The sequence below is a fragment of the Anticarsia gemmatalis genome, chromosome 3, assembly GCF_050436995.1.
Source record: "Anticarsia gemmatalis isolate Benzon Research Colony breed Stoneville strain chromosome 3, ilAntGemm2 primary, whole genome shotgun sequence".
Lineage (NCBI taxonomy): Eukaryota > Metazoa > Arthropoda > Insecta > Lepidoptera > Erebidae > Anticarsia > Anticarsia gemmatalis.
In genome coordinates, this window is record NC_134747.1 from 10,495,525 (window position 1) to 10,517,176 (window position 21,652).

At 32.2% G+C, this 21,652-nt stretch overlaps 2 protein-coding genes across 4 annotated transcripts in view; one reads left to right on the forward strand and one right to left on the reverse strand.

Moving 5' to 3' along the window:
* Positions 1 to 11,726, forward strand: part of LOC142987612 (alpha-tocopherol transfer protein-like) — a 27,159-nt gene extending 15,433 nt beyond the window's left edge. The window contains exons 1-7 of one of the 3 annotated variants that reach the window (XM_076136494.1): positions 1,744 to 1,952; positions 4,567 to 4,746; positions 7,715 to 7,809; positions 8,077 to 8,230; positions 9,529 to 9,722; positions 9,968 to 10,229; positions 10,581 to 11,726. In XM_076136494.1, coding sequence (XP_075992609.1) covers positions 1,943 to 1,952; positions 4,567 to 4,746; positions 7,715 to 7,809; positions 8,077 to 8,230; positions 9,529 to 9,722; positions 9,968 to 10,229; positions 10,581 to 10,612 — 927 coding nt within the window. In that variant the 5' untranslated portion in view covers positions 1,744 to 1,942 and the 3' untranslated portion in view covers positions 10,613 to 11,726. Of the gene's footprint in view, positions 1 to 1,743; positions 1,953 to 4,272; positions 4,416 to 4,566; positions 4,747 to 7,714; positions 7,810 to 8,076; positions 8,231 to 9,528; positions 9,723 to 9,967; positions 10,230 to 10,580 lie in introns of those variants that run through there. The other 2 variants (XM_076136495.1, XM_076136493.1) reach the window with 2 other exon arrangements.
* LOC142987613 (alpha-tocopherol transfer protein-like) lies at positions 11,719 to 20,118 on the reverse strand. Its single transcript, XM_076136496.1, has 6 exons — positions 19,568 to 20,118; positions 15,703 to 15,797; positions 15,212 to 15,365; positions 13,759 to 13,952; positions 13,081 to 13,342; positions 11,719 to 12,379 (listed from the first exon to the last, which is right to left on the reverse strand). The coding sequence occupies exons 1-6, from the start codon at positions 19,743 to 19,745 to the stop codon at positions 12,333 to 12,335; spliced, it is 930 nt and encodes a 309-aa protein (XP_075992611.1). The 5' UTR covers positions 19,746 to 20,118; the 3' UTR covers positions 11,719 to 12,332.
* Positions 20,119 to 21,652: the final 1,534 nt, after the last annotated feature.

Below are 21,652 nucleotides of genomic sequence, written 5' to 3' on the forward strand. Positions count from 1 at the left end.
ACTGGCTTTTTCACACAGACCACATTGAATTCTGTATTATACATGAAATTACAGCTCAATAAGGTATGACGCACATTTCAATTTATTACGTAGGTACGTACATCATTGTATTATTGACAATATTTAACTACTAAATAATAAGCGAATCAGCACAAAAATAAACATGAAACAACAAAATTTTCAAGGTATTCATAGATTCATATAATCTATAAAAACATAACCGTTTGAACTATGGATATTCTAAGCTTAAAAATAACTGAGCTATTTTTAAAGCCGGAATTTACGTGTCTAATCCTCAAACTGGTATCGCTATTAGTTTTTACAAAACTTCCAATATTGTGAAAGCACAAGCAATGAAGATCCGTCTATACTCACTGAAGAATTCAATAGATTTATAAAAATTATGTTTTTGCTCGTTCCAAGTTCTGTAGCAGAGGATTTTTTGGCGAGCGTTTGCAAGCATAACTTAAAAAAAACACTTAGCTTAGTTAGCTTAGTTTAATAAAAATCAGCAACGTGTGATTCGAGTTCTTAAAGCCCTAGTTTGGGAACCATTACCTATTAATACTTACATTAGCATACGTTTACTTATATTATTCCTAGCGTTGCAAGTATGGGTCTAGTGTTCATAATCAATTTGAGTGTGCAAGCGCCACAAGAGTGATTCTATTCTTAGACGTGCTAAACTGCTGACATAGCGAAAGTGCAAACACTCTCACAAATATATATTGCATCCAATAGTCAAGCGAAACCGGCTGTATGAGGCTTGATACAAATTTCATTTTTATTTCCTCTCAGTGTGGGTGCTTATTCAACTCGGTCATAAAAAGGAAAACTATAGAAAAACCTCGTCATTCAGACACAGACCCTAAATTAACAACGAAATAAAATTAATCCTTATCTTTAGTAAACTGCAAACATCTTTTCTAATTACAAATCACGTTTTTCATAGGCTCGTGTTAAAAGAAAATAAACGTCATTACGCCAAATCTTAATACACTGTCTAATGATTTATATACATAAAGAAGCTACTAAGTAGAGGCGGCAGTTAAAAAACATTAAAACCATACAATAGTAACAACAATGTCTGCGTACAGCAAACAATGGCCGACCACTCCTACAATCATATTTAAACCAAATTACTAAGTAAAACAAGTTCAACTAGTCTTTAGACCGGACACAGGAATTATCTCGATAGCTTGACGGAAGGGTGAATATTTTTTGGTTAATCATAAGATTTTCCAATATTTTTATAGCATTCCCTTTGATTTATAAAACATTATGAGATACTTAACAAGTAGCATGTGAACTTGTTAGTAGCTAGGTGCTTTCGTTTCTATCAGAAAAATGTTGTCAACTCAATATTTGGGCAGATATCCCAATTACCTTTTAGGCAAACTATTCAATCAAAACATTAAGATTATTGCTCAAATATGTTACAATGAGATTTAAAAAATCGGACTTTTATCATTAGCACAAAGTAATTCTCAAATATGTAAAATCAAAGTCTAGCTTAAAAAAAGGCACCATGAAAAAATGTTTTAGTTGTGTGTAGCAACTGACAAAAACTGTCCGATAACTTGAGATAAATCAAACAAAACCGAGTCGAACACGCCACGGTCTAATAGACACACGTTTATACATCTGACGTCAACTTTCATTACCAACTTTCTTAAACTACCTTCTATAACTAAATGCTTATAATAAAGTAATTACAATAAAACAATATTGTCATTAGTTGACAAAAAACCTGTGGGTAGTAACTGTAGTGGTAATAATGACTAATGTACGTAAACTCGGCGCTTGATATAAGTAAATGTTGACTAGCCTAAACTCAGTACCGTGGTTAGACGCCCGCTGCAACGTCGTTCAGTGAATTGCCATTTCGAATCAGTGATATATACATCGATAAACTTCATTCAATATATTAATTTATATAACAATGGGGAAAAGTGAGTAATATTTACAGTATTTTATTTAAAGATTAAATAGGTCGCGTTGTTTTCAGTCAATATTAGTTTGATTTCCGCGTTTGATTAGTCACGGTTTGCAACGATATCTCACATGTGCCTGCGTTAACATGAATGAAATGCTCACTCAGCTGTTCGAAAGAGTGATTTATAAAACAATATAGGACAATGCAGTCATTTCTCTTTCATTCATTTACCGAGCGTTTATTTTCTGAAACATCATTTAACTATACGAAAATCAATAAAATACTTTCACGTTATATTCTCATCTCTCTATTTGTTTATTTTATTTACTTAGGTTCATCCATTTCATGTAGACAACGAATACGCTCTTAACATCATAGACTTTCATTTATTTCTATTTTTATATAAAATCAATAATATAGTTACACATAATAATATCAAACATTATTACACTTGAAGGTATAAATTTATCTTGAGAGTAGCGCAGTTCGATCATATTTCGCATTACTGTATCAAGGATAATGTTTCGTGGGTTCGTGTCGGGTAACAATTACCCGTTGATCACTGATCATATCCTCTCGTTCCAATAATACGCCTGCAATAAGACCAATAATTAGACTACTAATACGTATAACTACCAGTATACGATATTATTCCATTATTTTTAGTTTGCTAAGCAAAGTGATAGATTTTGGTAGATAGTGTGTTCACGTTAATTCCCGTAATAAATATAAAATTAAAAAGTATGTCTTTTAAAATGCTTATATATTTTGAATTATGAGAAGCTTCTTTCTCTCATGAGGTCAGGGCGCCAAATAAATGCATTCAATCCAAAAAAATAGATCCAGTTTACATATGGTAGTGAAAAACGCTAAGCCTGTGAATGCAATCCACAGATTAGTGGTCTATGTTGATTGATTCTGTGCATCATACGCGAGAATGTTTATCTATAATTTAACTGAAATAACTCCCTTTCATAATGCAGTATACTATCATTAAACTTTTATTTCTTTAAGGTTATCATACATTTTTATAAGACATTCTAAATTAGTACATTTTTCTCTTGTTCATTTAATGATCGTGTTGCATTACACTTAAAGATATTCAAATTTTATGTACTTTCAGAGCGTCTTCAGATTTCTCAATATTATACATAAATTATGCACAACTGTAATGTTTGTTATTTATTTCCATAGTAAATAGCTAAAGGTCTAAAAGTTTTTTCAAGGCTAGCATGAAATATCTTATCATACGCTTATAGTCGTGACATTTCAGGTGAAAAGTTAACAAATAAATAATTTACATAAAACATCTCTTTATTTACACAATGAGAAAATCCGTGTTTTGTGATCAACACAAAATATTTTTTAAATTTCAATCACTACCTAATATTTAAAAAAACGAAGACCACGACCTATTTTAATTTCTTAATTGAAAATGGAGTCCGAAATTCTAATGCAATCAATTTCCGCTGACAAAAATCTTGCGGTCGCTATTTAATTTAGTACACTTTGCTGTGATTTATTGATTTAAATTTTGGCTTTAATTGATATAATCGTTATCCGAAATAATTTCACATCTGTTATTATTGCTGATGTAGTAGGTATTGATATTTCATTATAGAGCTAAAAAAATATCTCGTAAATTAAATAATATTATCTTGTAAAACATTTGAACATGCATGAGATTAATATTGTAATTTCTGTAGGTTTGCATGTCTGTGTGTTAAGTTTACACATCCTGTAACGTGCTACACGTTTATTACAAGAACTACACACTATTTACATACAAAGTTCATCTTGTCTATACATATTTTAATATACTTGTAAATATTAGCTGGCCTCGACGAGTGTGGATTTTCCGAAACAAGCTCAGCAATTTTAACCTGTGTCTATGTTCCATAATGTAATTTCAGACAGCATAAGTTAATTATTTACTCGGACGTTTATTCGTAGAAGTCCTATAAATTGGTATTTATTCGTTAATAGTAGCAACAAAACTATTATATTTTGTCGCATTATCCATTATAAAATTCTTAATGCGTTTTTAATGAATATTCTAAATCCGAATGGAAAAATGTTCTAAACCATTAAAATGAAATTAGGGTAGGATGTAGGGCTTAATGAGACGCCTATTTAATCGTATTATTAACCTATAAATAGCAATATCTTATCATTTAAAGTAATTACGTAATTGGACAATAAAGAAGACCTTTGCATTGCTAACGGTGAACGATAATGAATCAAACGTACCGAATGAACGAACGATGGAAAGAACCACTTGCTGCAATGTCAATTAGTGTGAACGGAAATGTTAGCATTAAACTTTGGCGTATTACTCGATTGATCTTCGAAAATCATCATTTATGATCCAGTTAATGGTCTGCAAAGTACAATGTAACTATACTGTACTGGTGATGTATCGAGAAATAGTTTAAACTCAGTCAACCATAGTGTTAACAAAAATTTACAGCACAATTAGGTATTACAAGACGATCTACAATAGTAATCATTAATCCTAATAAGTTAATCAAAATGAAGCCCGCTAACAATGCTCGGTGAATAATGTTCTACTATATACCCACTTTAAAGCTAAAACAAAGGTAAACTAAACGATTTTTCTTGGTTTCCAGTATCACAACACATGCTGACGGACCTGGACAAGATCCCAGGTGTGCAGCTGGGCGACTTCCTCCTGCAGTTCGAGCTCGACGAGCCGAGGGACTCGGTGCGAGAGATCGCCCGCAAAGAGCTCAGAGAAACTCCAGAAATTATCAAACCTGCTGTTGAAGAACTAAGGAGACTGCTTGAAGGTATGTCATGTCATTTCTTCAATACACATTTGTTTTCTTAGGAAATTTTAAGGATCTCTAAGGCCTCGTGAGTCGTCTATGCTAGATCTAAGAACATCTTGATCCCTTTGGTAAATGGCAAAAATGCACTCAAAATTATTAATTAAGTAAAAATCTGTTGGTCAAATGATCGATGTTAAATCTTTGTGAAAGAATTTCCATACAAAATAGACAAGAAATCGCCTCAGCTTATTTTCTTTAGGATTTCTGTTCCGTATTTTGTTACATTCAATGCATATAGTAAACAAAAAACTCTTAATTACAAACTAACAATAAATGTTAAATAAATATTTTTTACTATCACTTTTTGCACAGTTAACGTAAATATATTTTTACTTGTATGTACGAATGATTGACAGTATTGACACCAATATTTCAGAATCCATAGTCATATTTACGAGAAATGCCTCGCCGATTTTTTTTAAATTACCAAATATCTTGTCTGTCAACCACGTCCATTGTCTTTGACAATATTATTTGTTTATTATAGTGATTCTTCAAATAATGATGATAAGTAAATATATAATTTATTAGCATAATTAGTTTTGTGAATAATAAGAATTCATGAGGTCGTAAGACAAGGGTCAATATTCTACAGACGCAAGTGACAGATCGATGTAAAAACTAAACGTCATTGTTAATTGTCACCTTTTGTTAAAAAAAAAAGTTATTTGTAATTCATGAACAATAAACGTATATGCAATAAAAACCTTCACATGTGAAATGACGGCTATTTCTTGTACTTATATGGTTATTTGAATAGTTACTATTAACATTGTGACAAATAGCTGCTAATTATTTGAATCTATATCCGTTATGGGAATCTACTCATGGGAAACCATTATCACTATATGGAAGTCGTACTGTTATAATAAAATTAACAATGTGATGATTAACTTCGCTATATGTTCGACCGTGTAACGGAAAACAATCATATTAATTGATTTGATTTCAAGAAGATAAATTGGTGTTATTTTAATAACAATTAAGAAAAATACAATCAAATACTTACAACCTACGCGGTGTTCAAAGATTTGAAATTAAAACAAAATATTCAATAGATAGAGCATGTAGCTTTTATCTGTTTTCTGACAATCAAAGATAAGGTTATATCTTTTAGAATATTTTCTAACAGTTCTGATTGCTTTTTTGCGTTAACTGCTTTCATAAATAAAAATATACGCCGTCTACAGGGGCGAAGTCGCAATCAAGAGCAAGTATTTATATATAAATGATTGCATTTACGGAGGTCTTTGACTTAATCTCTGACAACCACGTCGGTGGGTACCTATACCCATAGGTATAACTAGTTTGCCAACTTAAAGTAGCACATATCAAAAGACAACTATTTACTCAACAAATAATAATAGATTAGTGTGATCTATTTGTGATAAAACTTGTACGTCAATAGGAAACGCATTCGAAATAAATATCCATCCATAGATTATTAACTTTCTTGTATAGATACTTAAAAGAAAAACGATTATGTTTTTCCTACAGTCTCTCTAAGTACCTTATATAGTGGACTTATTTCAATATGAGATCTGCTCACATTAAATCCTTTAACATACACTACTTTTCACTCTCTTTAAAAACAAACCAGACAATAAAAAATCGTGATTTTAATGGTCACGGAAAAAATATTTGGTCACGTGCTCAATCACTAAAAATAGTACTTATGATAATAATTGAGAACCATAATGTGACTTGTGTCATGAACTATATAATTATAGTAATTATTGGTTCTATAATATAATTTTAATTCAGTTAATCAAGTTGCAACCTTGTCGCGTTACGATCGCAACAAAAAAGAGTAAACAACAAAATGAGATGTCATTATCGTATATCGCGGATATCAACAGACATACTTAATTAACTTCATAAAAAATAAAACGCATTACTTTGCACTGAAATCATACCTACTCGATAGTTAGTGGCCAATATCCCACCCCAAATATAAAATGTTTGAAAGTCAAATAGCACTAGTACCGTGTAATGTGTATTATTAATTGACCACAAGTCCACAAGTCTAGCGTAACGTTTGGACTTACTTGAAACAATATAACACCTCACCTAGCATTAGAGGTATTAAACAATTTCTACAAAAAAATGTCTACGCCGAAATAATAAAACAATATTGTACCACGCATTCCCTCTCCCCATAAACATACAAAAAAAAAACAACAACAAAAAAAACTTGGCCTCTATTTCATTTTAATGAAGTCCATAATAATCGAGTCACTGAAAAATATCATTTCGTGATCTTGCCCATATTCTCATCGCTCATATTTAGCAAACAATATACTTGGCAAATAGGATTAGTTCAAATATTCGAGATAATTAGCAAATGATTTATTCATAGAGCAATCTTTTTGTTAGAAATCGAAGGTCAAGTTTACAAATCATATACCTTAATTGCTAATGCCTATGTACATAATGTATTGTTTAATGTGTATAGACTAAAAACGTCTGGCTGGTTAATACATAGTTCTTATATTAGTACTAGTTTTTAGTATCTACTAATATTGTATTATCGTAAACCTGTTACAATTTCAAGGATTACCTAGTTTTGTTTAAAGTTTTTAAAGAAATCTCTTATAGATAAGTGGGCTCTAATTTGAGTGTAATTCGGTAGAAAGGCGTTAAGTATTTCGGTTCATTGATCTGTACAATTCGCAATCCAGTCAAACCGGTACTGTGCATTATTATACCACTAAGTACTTATATTTACTCTGAGAATAGTTGTAGATGTACGTTTTAATTTGAGAATTTCCTGCAGACGTTTAAAAATCTGTTTGATTAAAAAAGAATCGCAAGTTAATTGATATCCAGTTCCTTCTTGCCAAATCCATATTAAAATGACAATACCTATGTTTTCTTAGAACAAAAACATTTACAGAAAATAATGTCTCATATTATTTGTTTTCAGAGGATACAGAGCTTTTAGTGCCTACGGACAATGAGTGCTGGCTGATCAGATTTCTGAGGCCCTGCAAGTTTTACCCAGAGAGTGCCTACGACTTGGTAAGAAATCTTATTGCATTTTCATACATTTTGCCAACTTTAACTTTTACCTATTAATCAGTATATACTTTGAATATCCACTGATTAAAAGATCAATGGGTATTCAAGAGTTCAGGGATAAGAACTATGAAAATATAACTTACAAAGAATTTTACTTTACCTATATTATTTAGTTTCTGAATATAATAATAATTCCAAAAACACTTCACTAAAATATTGTTATGATGAAGCTGATCTTTGTCTAAAACTATTTTGTATAATTTCCAGATCAAGCGGTACTACGCGTTCAAGCAGAAGCACGCGAAACACTATGACGGTCTGATCCCCAGCAAGGAGACCAACGTGTTCAATCAGAACGTCCTCACAGTGCTGCCTACAAGGGATCAGTTCGGACGCAGAGTACTCGTACTTGAATTAGGAAGTAAGTATACTTTTCAAAGAATTTTACAACGTATTTAACTTAAATGATATTTACGATAGTTAAATACTAAAATATATAGATAAATAAATATTTAAAAAATGCATCAGAATATTACATCGCTGTCTTTAAGTAAAGTGCCCAGAAGACTGGCAGCATTGACATTGCTTTGTCCTAAAAAAAGACCAGCCTTCTGGTAATTGCATATTTGGAACTAGGATTTTAATTCTCATTGGTTTTTTGTTGATTTAAAAACTAAGCCAAAATAGTATCTGCCTAGACTTTTTTATATCGATGACTTATCATTTTTCTGTTGACAGTGCGTTTTATTAAATGAACTCAAATCAAAGTTCGAACTTTTTGCACACAATCATGAATTGCATTTATCAACTAATTGATCAAATTGTATACTTAAATATCGTATAAGATTATACATTACCGGGTATATTGTGTGTTTTTTTGGTGTAATATCCATAATACATAATAGCGAAGATAAAATAATAGTATTATGGAATTCATGGGTTTACATGGTCACGCACTGTTCCGCAGATAATGATCGACAAATAATACGTTACACAATAATACAATGCCGACACTGGATAAATTACAACGGACAAAGCAAACTCTCCATCTCACGGCACTATGTTATTGCCATAATCATCTTTTTGCGTAATAACGCTTTATCAAAACATGAAAAAAGCAAGTAATGCAGAGCCTTCGGTTTATTAAATGTCTGCTCAGGAGTATTACGCTGTATTATTCCTATTACATTTTACATGTTTACGTTTAGGTAGAATTTCATAATAGCATACATGTGCTTTTTAGAGCTACAAAACCTATTGTTTGTAGTTTTATCATATATTTGAACTATAATATAATATAGGTACCTAATCAATGAATATCTTTTAATAGACACGTTATCCGGTCAATTTGCTTTGCCTAATGAAATTTGCTTTACCTAAAACATGCAACTCTGGTTTTACGTACACATCAATTTATTAATTATCTCGAGGTAATGCAAAAACGATGTATGTAGATGTTTATCAAAATAATATGATACGACTAAATTCATTAAATGTTTACCTATCTGTCTGTCTGTTACTTTAACGGATAAACGCCGGAACTGCAGTGTGATTTTTTAAGCGTGATAAATTGTTTTGGGGAAGTGTATGGGATAGACTTAAAATATACTAGAGCAGAAAAAATATAGATTTATATGAGGAAAGTCACTAGAATAGTCTTGAAATATGTGGAGCTGATGGCAAAACCTACAATTTAATATTTAATTTGTCTTTTTTTAGAAAAATGGAAGCCAAGCAAGTGTTCTCTAGACGAGGTGTTCAAGGGCTGCGTGTTGTTCCTGGAGGCGGCCATGTTGGAGCCGGAGACGCAGATCTGCGGCGCCGTCGTCATCTTCGACATGGACGGCCTCTCCATGCAACACGTGCTGCAGTTCACGCCCAGCTTCGCTAATAGAATCGTGGACTGGTTACAGGTTAGTACCTACCCAAAAAAATAAACTTGTATTTGCCATGTCGACGTAAATTGTGAAAAAGGAAATACTTTCTAAGTTTGTTGATGGTACTTCATAAATGTTGGCAAATAAACCATTTCAAATTTATCGTATTCAGAAATCCAGAAGTAGTTCCTTTTCCATTTGGTCTCCTTTTTGAGAGCATAACATGCAAAAAGTCAACAGACATTTCTAAGCCCTACTTATGTACCTCTCTATGTTTGCAGGAAGCCATACCGCTCAGGATCAAAGGCCTATACATAATCAACCAGCCGTTCATCTTCGACATGGTGTTCAAGATCTTCAAGCCGTTCTTGAAGGAGAAGCTTCGTTCCCGCATCGTGTTCATGGGCAACGACCGCAAGATCTTACATGAACACATCAGTCCGAAGTGCTTGCCGGACAAGTATGGAGGGACCCTCAATATACCGAGCGTCAGTGGAGCGCAGTGGCTTGAACTACTACTCATGTGCGATAAGGAGTTCAGTGGTAAGTTGTTGTAAAAACAAATCAACAAATTACTTATAAGACGTCTTGTTAAGCATACATGTTTAATCTAGAATTGTGCTCAGATTGATTCCTGCGAGCAAAATCGGTTTCCTGTTATGCAATGCACAGCAACGAAAACAATAATTAATTGTTAACAAGTTCTGATATGTATGCCTACTATGCCCATTATAGGTACACCGCGCTAATAAATATAACTTAAATACTACCCTTGCCTCGATTTTCTCATAATTTGTAGTCATGTGAGGCCGATAACAAACCTCCTCTTTTTTTGGAATCAGTTGGTAGCAATTTTATTGAACGTGGATTTTAAAATTTTATATGTTGTTTCAGCCATCAACTCATACGGATACAAGAAGAAGTAAAAATGGCGGAATGGTGATATGCGTGATGTGGAGGATTATGCAATGTGATAAATGTGAATGCATATCGTGATAACAATACATTTAGATTATTTTATACGTACAAATATTAATATAAATACCATTTAGATTATGTAAGTTATAAAATAAAAATACTAAATTATAAAAAAATAATTTTGGGCCAATGATATTTTATGCAATATTTTTTTTAGCTGGACGTCGTGGTTTTTTAATATAAGTAGGTAAATGTAATATAATTAGTACATAGGTTTGTATTGACATTATGTAATAAATATTTAATATAGCAGGCTGTGATTTCATACAGGTGTATGCGAATGATTGGGAAGGCTCAGAGCTAAAAATATAAATTTTAAAAATTCAATGCTTTTTGTTACTGTGGAGTGGGTTGACTTTTGGAACAGTTTATGTAAATTTGATAAAATTAAGAAGTTACTACTAAAACATCATGGTCAATTTTATTCTATGATACTTCATAATTGTTAACACTAAAATATGACATCAATTTATAATACACTTACAAAATAGCATAATTGAATGTAAAAGTGCCTACTAGATTTGATATCGCCCTTATTTCCAAAGGCACCCTGTTCCACTGTGCATAATATTGCGGTTCAAAATAATTAAGTATCAGGTTTTTGTATAATTAATAATAAAGTGTATCTGTATACTAATAATAATGGTAAAAGTGTAATTTAAGTAGAACATTAAAATAGAGAACAAGTGGAGTTTTGTATGTCCTGTTTGCCTGGTGATCATTTTTGTAGCATTTATGATTTTTTCTTCAAATTCTCGAGTTTTTTTCTACATTTATTAAGTCTTTATTTCTCGATCTATATTTTATTAAATCGTTTTAGTTGTTTAGAGGCATAGGAATCATTCCATTGAATCTCTTTAACCTATGTTTATTTCGTAATTTTAAATTTCTACCAATAATTAATGTATTTTAAAGAAATAGCTAAAATTTTTACCAACGTGAAGGAGTACCTACTTGCTGTAGCTCCTAATGGCAAAAAAAATCTTGTATTATACCTTCTTCTTACTTTATTTTTCGAAATTACTCTATGTTAAATAAAATAAAACCATTTTATATTCAAAACATGTTTTATTATTTAATAATACCAACCACATTGTACTTAATGACCAATATCTCTTATAAAACTACAATTAAATGATTAAACTTATAAATAATATCAACATTTTAAAAATATATGTACCCTTCTTTTACATTAACGAGAGCAACTATTGAGCATTTGGTCTCAAAACCGGGCGACTTAAACTTTTTGGAAAAATAGTTACACAAAATAACTCTTAAGGCCAGTTTCACTGCTAATGAATAAGAGTCAGATAATATAACCTATCTGCCAAAAAAAAAAGGGACGGCAAATGGATTAACACAACTGTCAAAATTTTATATAATGAGGTCGAGGTAAACGGATTTCATGGTAAAACATAAATTTCACGATAAATGAATGAGAACGTGACGACGTTTTATTTTTATAAATTGTTGTACGGAAAAATCACCATTCCGTGGTAAAACCAACACTCAACATAATCGATCTTGTAAATTGACAAACCACGTCGCGTCGGTAAAATACCCAAACATGCTCTTTATAATATTATTACTTAGTACCTTAATCTTATATCACTACTTATCTAGATCTTACACGTCATGGAAATGCATTCTTTTGAGCTCCTTCTCATCTCACTTGTTGTTATTTGCATTCTTGATGTAGCCATACGAATTCGCCACTGAAAAATAAAAGCAAAAATAAACAATTAGTTCAGCCCGTGACCACGGACGATGTAATTCGATCGAAACGTCGGGTAATCAAAAATGTTCAATCGCGTTTAAGACCCATTGCATTATAATATTACAGTTTTTTATCATCTGGTCTCTGCCTACCTCTATGGGAACTACAAGCTGGCACCCTCACCCCTAAGATAAAATATATGGATAGGAAAAGGGCGTGATTTTATGGAAGTAAGTTGTTTATATTTCCTCAAGAAAACTTTTTATTACTTCTAATGGATAATACTATAGATAAATCATAAAATATTCAACGCAACGACTTCCGTGTTTTATCGCCATTAGCGAAGAATTTAAATAATAACAGCAGTTTAGTTAATATTGATATATTTAATATTATGTGTTTGCTTTTCACAGCTAGCCGATGTAAATAACCTCTTCTAGCGACGTAAAACAACACTCAAGACTTCACTAGATACAACGCAGTTACAAGCAATAAAACCGATATGAGACTTTCACCTTCTACAGCCGCTCGGAAGTCAGGTTCGGCTTAGGTTATTTAGAAATGGACCTTTATTTGAAGAGCAGTAATATCTAATGATGGAAATGTTGAGTATATTTGCGGAACTATCCTAATTTTTGAGCTAAGACTATAGCAAGACTTAATATAAGTCTGTTATTTTAGTAACATCAGACAACTCACGTTTAAATTCCTCTTCGTAGTGTCGTAGCATCTTCCACAAAACATCGCCGGTGATCTCCGGATCTGGCAGCAGGCCGCCGTGCCTTTTCCTCAACGCCTTGGGGTCAACGTGCTCCATCAAAGACTTCATGTTAGTGCCGTGGAAGTGTATGCGCGACCGTAACTTCTCCCTCATGAAGGGCTTGAAGATCGCGAACAACATATTGAATATGTACGGTTGGTTGATTATGTGCACGGCTTTCACTCTGATTGGTACACATTCCTGAAATAATGTATTTATGTTATCGATACTGGATTTCAGCATTAAAAGTTAAAGAGCCTGGATTGTCTTGTTTATATACACGCATATGTCTAACGCAGTGAGACCTCAAAATGCCCGTCAAAACATGATAACATAGTGATTCATTGGTCCAATATTGATATCAGTACAATTCATTCCTTATTACTAGGGTTACATATGTCATATCAAATCATAAACACTGGCAATATAGAATACTTCTGGAAGATTTTATACACGTGGAAAAAACGTAACGTTTCCATAGGAGCCTAAAGTATTAAAATAATTTCTAAATAGGTACACTCCATAAGTAGTCTGAGAGATAATTACATTTCTATATCCAAGTTTCATAAGTACTTGTGTTAAAAATAAAATAATAATATAGCTAAAAGATGGATTACCTGAATCCAGTCAAGAACCATTTTCGCATATGACGGAGTGAACTGCATAATGTGTTTGAAGGACAAGCCTTTCATGTCAAAAATGCTAATGATGCCGGATATTTGCGTCTGAGGCTCCGCCATCGCACCTTCCAACCCCATCTGAATACCTCGGAACACGTCTGTGAGCGGCACATCTGACGGATTCCACCTCTCTGGAAGTAAACAAATATGATATAGTATGTAATATACCTACACGTAATATGTTATGACATTCGTTCCAATTTCCTCAAACGAGTTCCGATCAAAAGTCATCAAGACGTTATGTAAAAACCGTTAGTGACCGCGTTGGACCCACTCCAAAGGCGATGGAATTGTATAATGTTTTTCTAATCGTGCGTCATTATTTCTTTCATGGATTACAATAATGAATATCATCATTGCACCCTGTACACAGAATCATCAAATTTAATGAAAAATGTTTTATAGATATCGTGTCTATATTGCCCTTTAATGTTCGACGTCCGGTCCACATCAAACAATTCGTAGTTTTCCTCAATCAACAAAAACAGCATAAAAAAATCTCATTGTTCTTGTGCATCAGCTAGGATGTAACGTGCTTAAATAATATAATTCCTATCAATTGATAGATGAGCAGACTCAAACTAGCACATTTTTATTGTGTCAATGCCACATTTAAGTACTGTTAGTTCTGATTTCATTATTTAATTTTGTACTTAGCTAGTAGCATAAATAATGAAAGATATATTACGATTTCTTAAGATTTGCTTCTAATATATTATGATAGGTCATTATCTGGTGACTTTAAAATAAATCTTTTTAATAAATAATTTAACGCTTACGTACTTTTGAATTCATAAACTGTACCTGTATACTTGTCACTGTACTAAATTGCTAAAACGCAAAAGTAAATCGTCGCGCTCTAAAAATCTTACTTTCCACTGCTTTTTCTCGCTTGAAATAATCAACTTTAAGTATTCAGTGGCTTTTGTTAATATTTTTTTCTATAGTCCTATAACTGCGAAGGAAGTAAATTATTTCAAATAATATTTTATATATAAGTGATTTTGCGAGGTGATGCTTGTGGTGGCGTTTGCTTATCTTATGATCAAAGAGTAAAGTAATATAGAGGAAAACTTATGATACAGATTACAGCTTTCATTATTGAAAGCTGTAAAACTAATTTCTCAGGCACTAATTCGTGTATTCCGTGTAATTTTGTGTAACTGGCTACTTTCACTTAAAGATTTCTTCTCAGACTTGAAATCTCTGTGCCATTTTAGCCTTCAATAGAGTGTGGTTTGATCAACTTTTCATAAAAGATATATGTTTCATTGAACATATTGCCTTACTTTTAGAAAATAGGTATATATATTTTTTAATATTTAAGATCACTATGTAAGAACAGAAACCTTACAGCAACAATAAAGTATAAATATAAATGACCACACACCTCCAGATTCGACTAAGATAATGCGGCGGCCATGTTGGTCCCTCGGCGCCAAGATGGAGACGATGGAATGTTCATACGGAGAACGAATGGCAGACGGGAGCAAGTCACGGCAGTAGTCCGGGTTTGATTTCTTGAACTTATAATATGCTTGTATCTGTAAATATAATATTGTTAAATTCGTTACTGAAAAAACGCAAAGTCATTGATTTAATGGACTAAAATCTTCGTTTGATTTCTTACAACTGCGGTATTATCCTAATCAAATACATAAGATAATTGTGTGTTTGAAATGGTCATTATATATTTTACTACCGATTATTTATAATATGCCTATGCTCAACGATCTATGTATTTGAGGACAATCACGAAGGCTAATTTCAATAAACTGTTTTTTGAATTAAAATTGTTTCCGGAAGTCCAAAATTATTAGTAGCAGAATATTATGTTGCCATTATTATAAACAGGTGATTTTTCTGCCATCAATAACTTACCTTTTTAAATGCACTTTCGGGATAAAACTTGCACGGCCTTAAGAACTTCATGAGGAAATCATCTCGGTCGATCGGAATGTACAGCGACGTCTCGTCTGAAACCAATATTACTTACATAAAAATATACATTCATATAAGTCTTGTAGTCATATTTCAACCGAAGTGTGCAACTCGAACTTGTTAGACTACTCATATTATATAATCTGTGCCAGACAGATTATTTATTAGACATGAATGTATCATTAACACGAAAGACTTGGTTAGCTTTATGAACGATTTTTCAAGGAAATACATTGGTCCAAAAACTGTTTTGATATGCAAAATTCTATTGCAATTGATTGCATAGGTTCATAATATACTATTTCCCTGTTCATGCAACAGTTGCAGAGTGAATTCTGATTTCCGTGTGTTATTTAACTAAATTGAAACTCTTTTACTTTGACTAGAGATAAACCATCGTATCATGATATCCATTACTTTACGATGCGATGGTCTGAACGAATTTATGTATATTATAGTGATTATGTGTTATACTATTTATACTCATCATCATTGGCCTGTATGCATCTATTGCAGATGATTGAGGTGGCGTCAGGTAGAATTAGTGCACTTTCGTTCGTGGCTCAAAAGACCTAGGCGGGAGTGGCAACCGCAACCACATTTACGACAAATAAAAGTGTCGGAGGAAGATGAGGTGGTTGCGGTACGTTGACGTGAAACGTGTCCTACTATTATACTATTGGGAACATTTATTTTCTTTCAGTATTGCGTTTCTTTCAAAATCCAAAACCAGTTCTCTATTTAATATAGTAGGTACCTACCAACCTTGCCTACCGACGCGATATGTCGATAGTCGACATTCATAAGTGACATGATTTAGCTTCAATACAAGATAAGGGAAGTTATAGACGTCGTTACTACTTTATTTACTACGATTAAATATTGATTTAACACAAACTATCTAAAGTCAAGCATAAAAACGATCCATTTTCATGGAATTAATTTTCTGGACAAAAAAATCAAAAGTTGGATAATTTATTTATTCATGTGCATAAATAGATATTATTAGGAATGGTAAATATTTTATTATTATCTCTTTAAATGTCAAGGATTTCTTCTATAACATAAGGAAAGATAATATGACGGAAATAATACCAATCAATTGACACCGTTTGGCCTATATCTATAGCATTAATGCATAGTTGCGTAGACATTCTTAATCAACTGAGCCCGACTCATTAAACCTGTTAATAAAGAATTAGTTTCATCTTCTTGTCTTAAGTGGGCGATCATATGACTTCCTTAATATGGTTCCAAACTCTATAGTTGTTGTCTATCTTCAACAAATACTGTGACGTTATTATGTCAAGGTAAAGAAAAATACACATGTGAAGTTTTTACGTCTTTTGTAGCTTGTGCTCCGATATAAAAAGTATATATTAGTCTAGTACTCCTAACCGGCTGTCCTGTATGACAAGATGTATGGATGTGAATGAGGCAAGGGGAGTTTGAAGGATAGTACTAAGTGGCGTTCCCTGACCTCTGCTAACCCCTTTACGAAGCAGGTGTGATTTTATGAACGCATTTTTTTTTTCTATTCATGAAACTAATCTATGTATTGTGTTAAAACACGAAATATCCCTATATTATTACGTAATAAGTAGTTATCTTATTGTCTCTTCCTCATAACTCTTATCAAATTAGTCTAGCAACTCAATCAAATGTATTGTATAATCAAATTAATTCTGAATGAATCCAGCAATAATATCTTAAGTCAACATTAATCAGATTAGTGTTATCTGATAATAATATAAACATAATATAAGGAAAACTTTTTCGATATTTATTTACTTTCTATACAATAAACTACGAATAGATTTTGTTTAACACGAAGTATTTTTACCTCTTAACTAGTAACTTATGCATAGTTGTCAAGACGTGAGTGTAAGTAAATATCACTGGTTACAACAAGCCAAGATGTTTTGTTTATTAAACCATTGTATAAGAGCTTTGAGTGTCAACCGACATATAGTATGAGTCAAATAACAGGTTTGTGGATGAGAAAGTTAACTACAACCAGAGCTGTAGGTTTCTTTCTTTATTATATTTGTTCGATGTTTATAAAACGTGACTCAATAGAGAAGATCAACCCTCATTTGGAAGCAAGGTAGACTGCAGTGTTTTTCTTCGTGATCTAGGTGAAGGTTACTTAGTCACATACTTCCTTATATAGTACTGATATGGAATGCTAGTAGCTCAAAATAAGGAACAACATACCAATGGATGATCACGAAACGTATGATCGTCAAAAAATGGAGTACTGAAGGGAAAAGCCTATACTCAATAGTGGATAGAAATGAGCTAAATAGATAGTTATTTAACTATAGTTTGTTGATTTTCTAAATTCGCAAAAAGATATTCTTAGTTTCCAGAAGCATTTGTTACTTTTATGAACATTTTCCCTTTGAAGGTTCATGTTTATGAACATAAAAAATAATATTACGTCAATTATGTGAGAAAATTGTGTACTCAGCTAACACTTATTCTTCATAATCGTTTTATCGTAACAATGGCGTGCAAATTATTTTAATACAGGGAACAAAAAACTCGACTTCCAAAAAAGTACTTCTATCAAAATCTTATACTGCTTGTTAGTTTTTTGTTGAACAGGTCAAAAAACTATGATAGTCGTCATACTAATATTTTGTCGATCAGCAAAAAATACTCAAGAACAAGCTAAGCATTTTATTTTAATTGTGACGTAAGACTGCTTACTTTGATGACCAAACATGTTCTTATGATTTCGGGTTAAATATACATACATGCATATTTATCTAAGTAATTGAGGTCTGATTTTTCCAGTAATTGATATTTTTATTCGAGAACAAATTTAGAGATTTCGACAGATTTTCCGTACGTATAATAATTTTATCCTACGATGGAACAGTTACTCATAATCGTCTTGATCTCTGACGACATTCTAAATGTTTACTTTTATTGTGTATCTAAATTTTAGTTTCTTCTTAAACGAACATAATAACTTAGGCTAAATGCAATTCGGTACATACACATAAAAATAAAAGATATATTTTTATTTTAGCCAGATATTTAACACTTATTGTTCAACGATTACTTTATTTAAAAAGTGGACGTAAAAAAAGTCAAAAATATGTTGTTTTTAAAGGGATTCACATCACAGATTACTAGATAACAAAGACGGCATTTTGGAAATACCTGACTTATATTCATTATTATCATAATTATTTTTATACAAATGCTAAAATCATTGCAATTCATTGTTTATTTATTGTCATGAACAACATACTTTCTCAGTAACAGTGAACAAAGACATAACACGAGATCGACGATACAATCATAATATTATTTAATATCGTGGAGAGCTGAGGTCTCATGGTGAACGATGTTGTTTTGTTTGTGTACACAGTGAAAGGGAAACTCTACATTTTGGCAACTTTCGTTTCATGCACGCAACAGACTTGAACCAAATATTCTATATTAAATCATTTGTTTATAATTTGCCATGTGAAATAAATTTATGAAACCTTGTTTATGAAGCCAGGTAAATAACGTCAATAAATGTCCTAAATATGACAATAAAAATAGTAAAAATTAATAAATTGCTGAATATAACATGATTGACCTAAAATGTTTACTAATATCTAAGTAAATCCTAAAAAGTACTGTTGCAAGCGGATGCCAATAATGAGTGCCTGCTAGGTATGTAGGTAGGTACTTAATGTACCCTCACCATTTATAATAATGTACATCCTGGACACCTTCACAACCAAAACCTTCAACCAATTTTATTCGTACTTGAGCTACAAGTATTAAGATTCACACTTACTTTTCAAAAGTTTCCTCAGCTCAGACAAAGCATTTTCCACCACTTCCGGAGTTTCTCTCAATTCTTTTTCGGCTATTTCTTTACAAGACGCATCGTCTGCTAGTTTCAATTCCAATTGTATAACATTTTCTCCCCATCTCACAAACGGAGCTCCATCTGTGCCGAATTGCACTTCCATCGTTACTTATATTTACTAGAGACGCGTGTATAATATAAATCTCTTTATATGTATGTCAGATTTGCTGATCTGCAAGTATACGCAGATAATCGCCGGCAACGCAAGTATAAATGCGTGTCAGCAAAATGTCATCACAGGGACACCATTCACTCGCATTTTCACTCGACACAGTTTTTATAATGTCACTTTATACACGAAAGATTAATATTACAATATTTTGTATTATCTTTACGGATAATTATGTGTTCAATGATTCCGCGTCTAAGTTTGCTATGCGTATGATACGGCGAATGAATTATAAAGGTATATATGAATGTAATCACGGACGCGCGCTTGCTGCCGCGATATAGTGCTTAATGTAGTGGCATTGGAAGCACATCTTAACGGTATCCCACCACCGCCGTAGTCGGCAGCGAGCCGTTCACTTTGCTCTAAACAAAACTACTCCAAAATGTACATCTGACGATTCTGATGAACTGACACACAAACTAAAATGGTATAAACAGAAAATTTAATGTTTACAAACTGTTCCTATCTCGAATTCAATTTATATTCAAAGAAGGAAGCAACTCTACCTAATAATATAAACGTATCCCTCTTATTAAAACAAACATTAACTTATCGTAATGAGATTAGCTGGATAATTAGCCTAATTATACATAATTATTATACAATAACAAAAGCTTTATTTAAGCAATACCCTATCCAACATTTTTAGTACGGAACCCAAAGGGAGAACACCCACAAAAACGACACCTTTTTGTCTATAAATAGATAAAGTTTTTCAGTTGCAATTTTTTTGTAAACAAGGAAAATGCTTCTCATAAGAGTTTTTCTACAAATCACTAACTGATAAATAATAACTGATGAGTACACGGTATAAAGTATTTAGGCAAACAAAAAGAGCCGCAAGAAAATATGTATGTAAATAAAATTACAACGCCTGTTTTGATATCATAGCAACTATTCTTCATAAAGTTTATTGTCATCGTAATTATTATTTGACAAAACGAAAGGCTTGTTATAACTTCCTTAGTTAGCTCGTCACATTATCGTAATGGAAGATATTTTAACTTTAAACGTGATAGATTTTTGTACGATCCTTTCGCTCCTCCTACTCGTGTTAGGCTCTTAATAGCTCTAAACTGATAGCAAGCAATGTTACAAAGTATTTATTTAGCCATGTTAAAAAATATAACCAACTGAAAAATATAGATACCTATTTTTAAGTAGCATTTGTATTTGGTGAATGTATAATTTAACATAGCTCATATTTTTGTAATCATTTCATAGCACATTATCATAATTTAAGCATAATTAAATAATGTATAGGTAAAGTTACCATGGCAAAGCAAACACTCCGTATTAAAAATGAAAAGCAACACACATAAAGATGTTTAAGTAAATAATAGATTTTTCAAAGGAATTTTCCTACCAAAATGAAGACTTGTACCTATTTGGACTAGGAAAAATAAGAAATGATGAAAAGCATTAAGTCCAGCTATTCCACCATTAGAATATAGAGTCACTTGTGTGTTCACTCTTGAGAAAGTTCTTACACCACGTAAACAACAAAGCAATTTCCAGACTCTACATATCAGTTCTCCTATTGTAAAATATTTAACAAATTTCCGGACAGCAGCTTGAAAATAATATAAGCAAAGAATTGAAACTATATATCAAATGCATTTATTATTTCTAAATTATTATCTGGTGCTCAAAGTGTAGGTCTTCCTTTTTTAAGTACCAGCCGCACAATTATTGCTTAGTGTTTGTTTACTTAAGTTTGTTTTTGAATACTTTGTAAATCTATGTAAAGTGGTGCAAAAAAATAATAATAAATATCACATGTGTATCGGTTGTATATCCGATATGTTGACAAGAGTGCAATTGGAATAATATTTAAA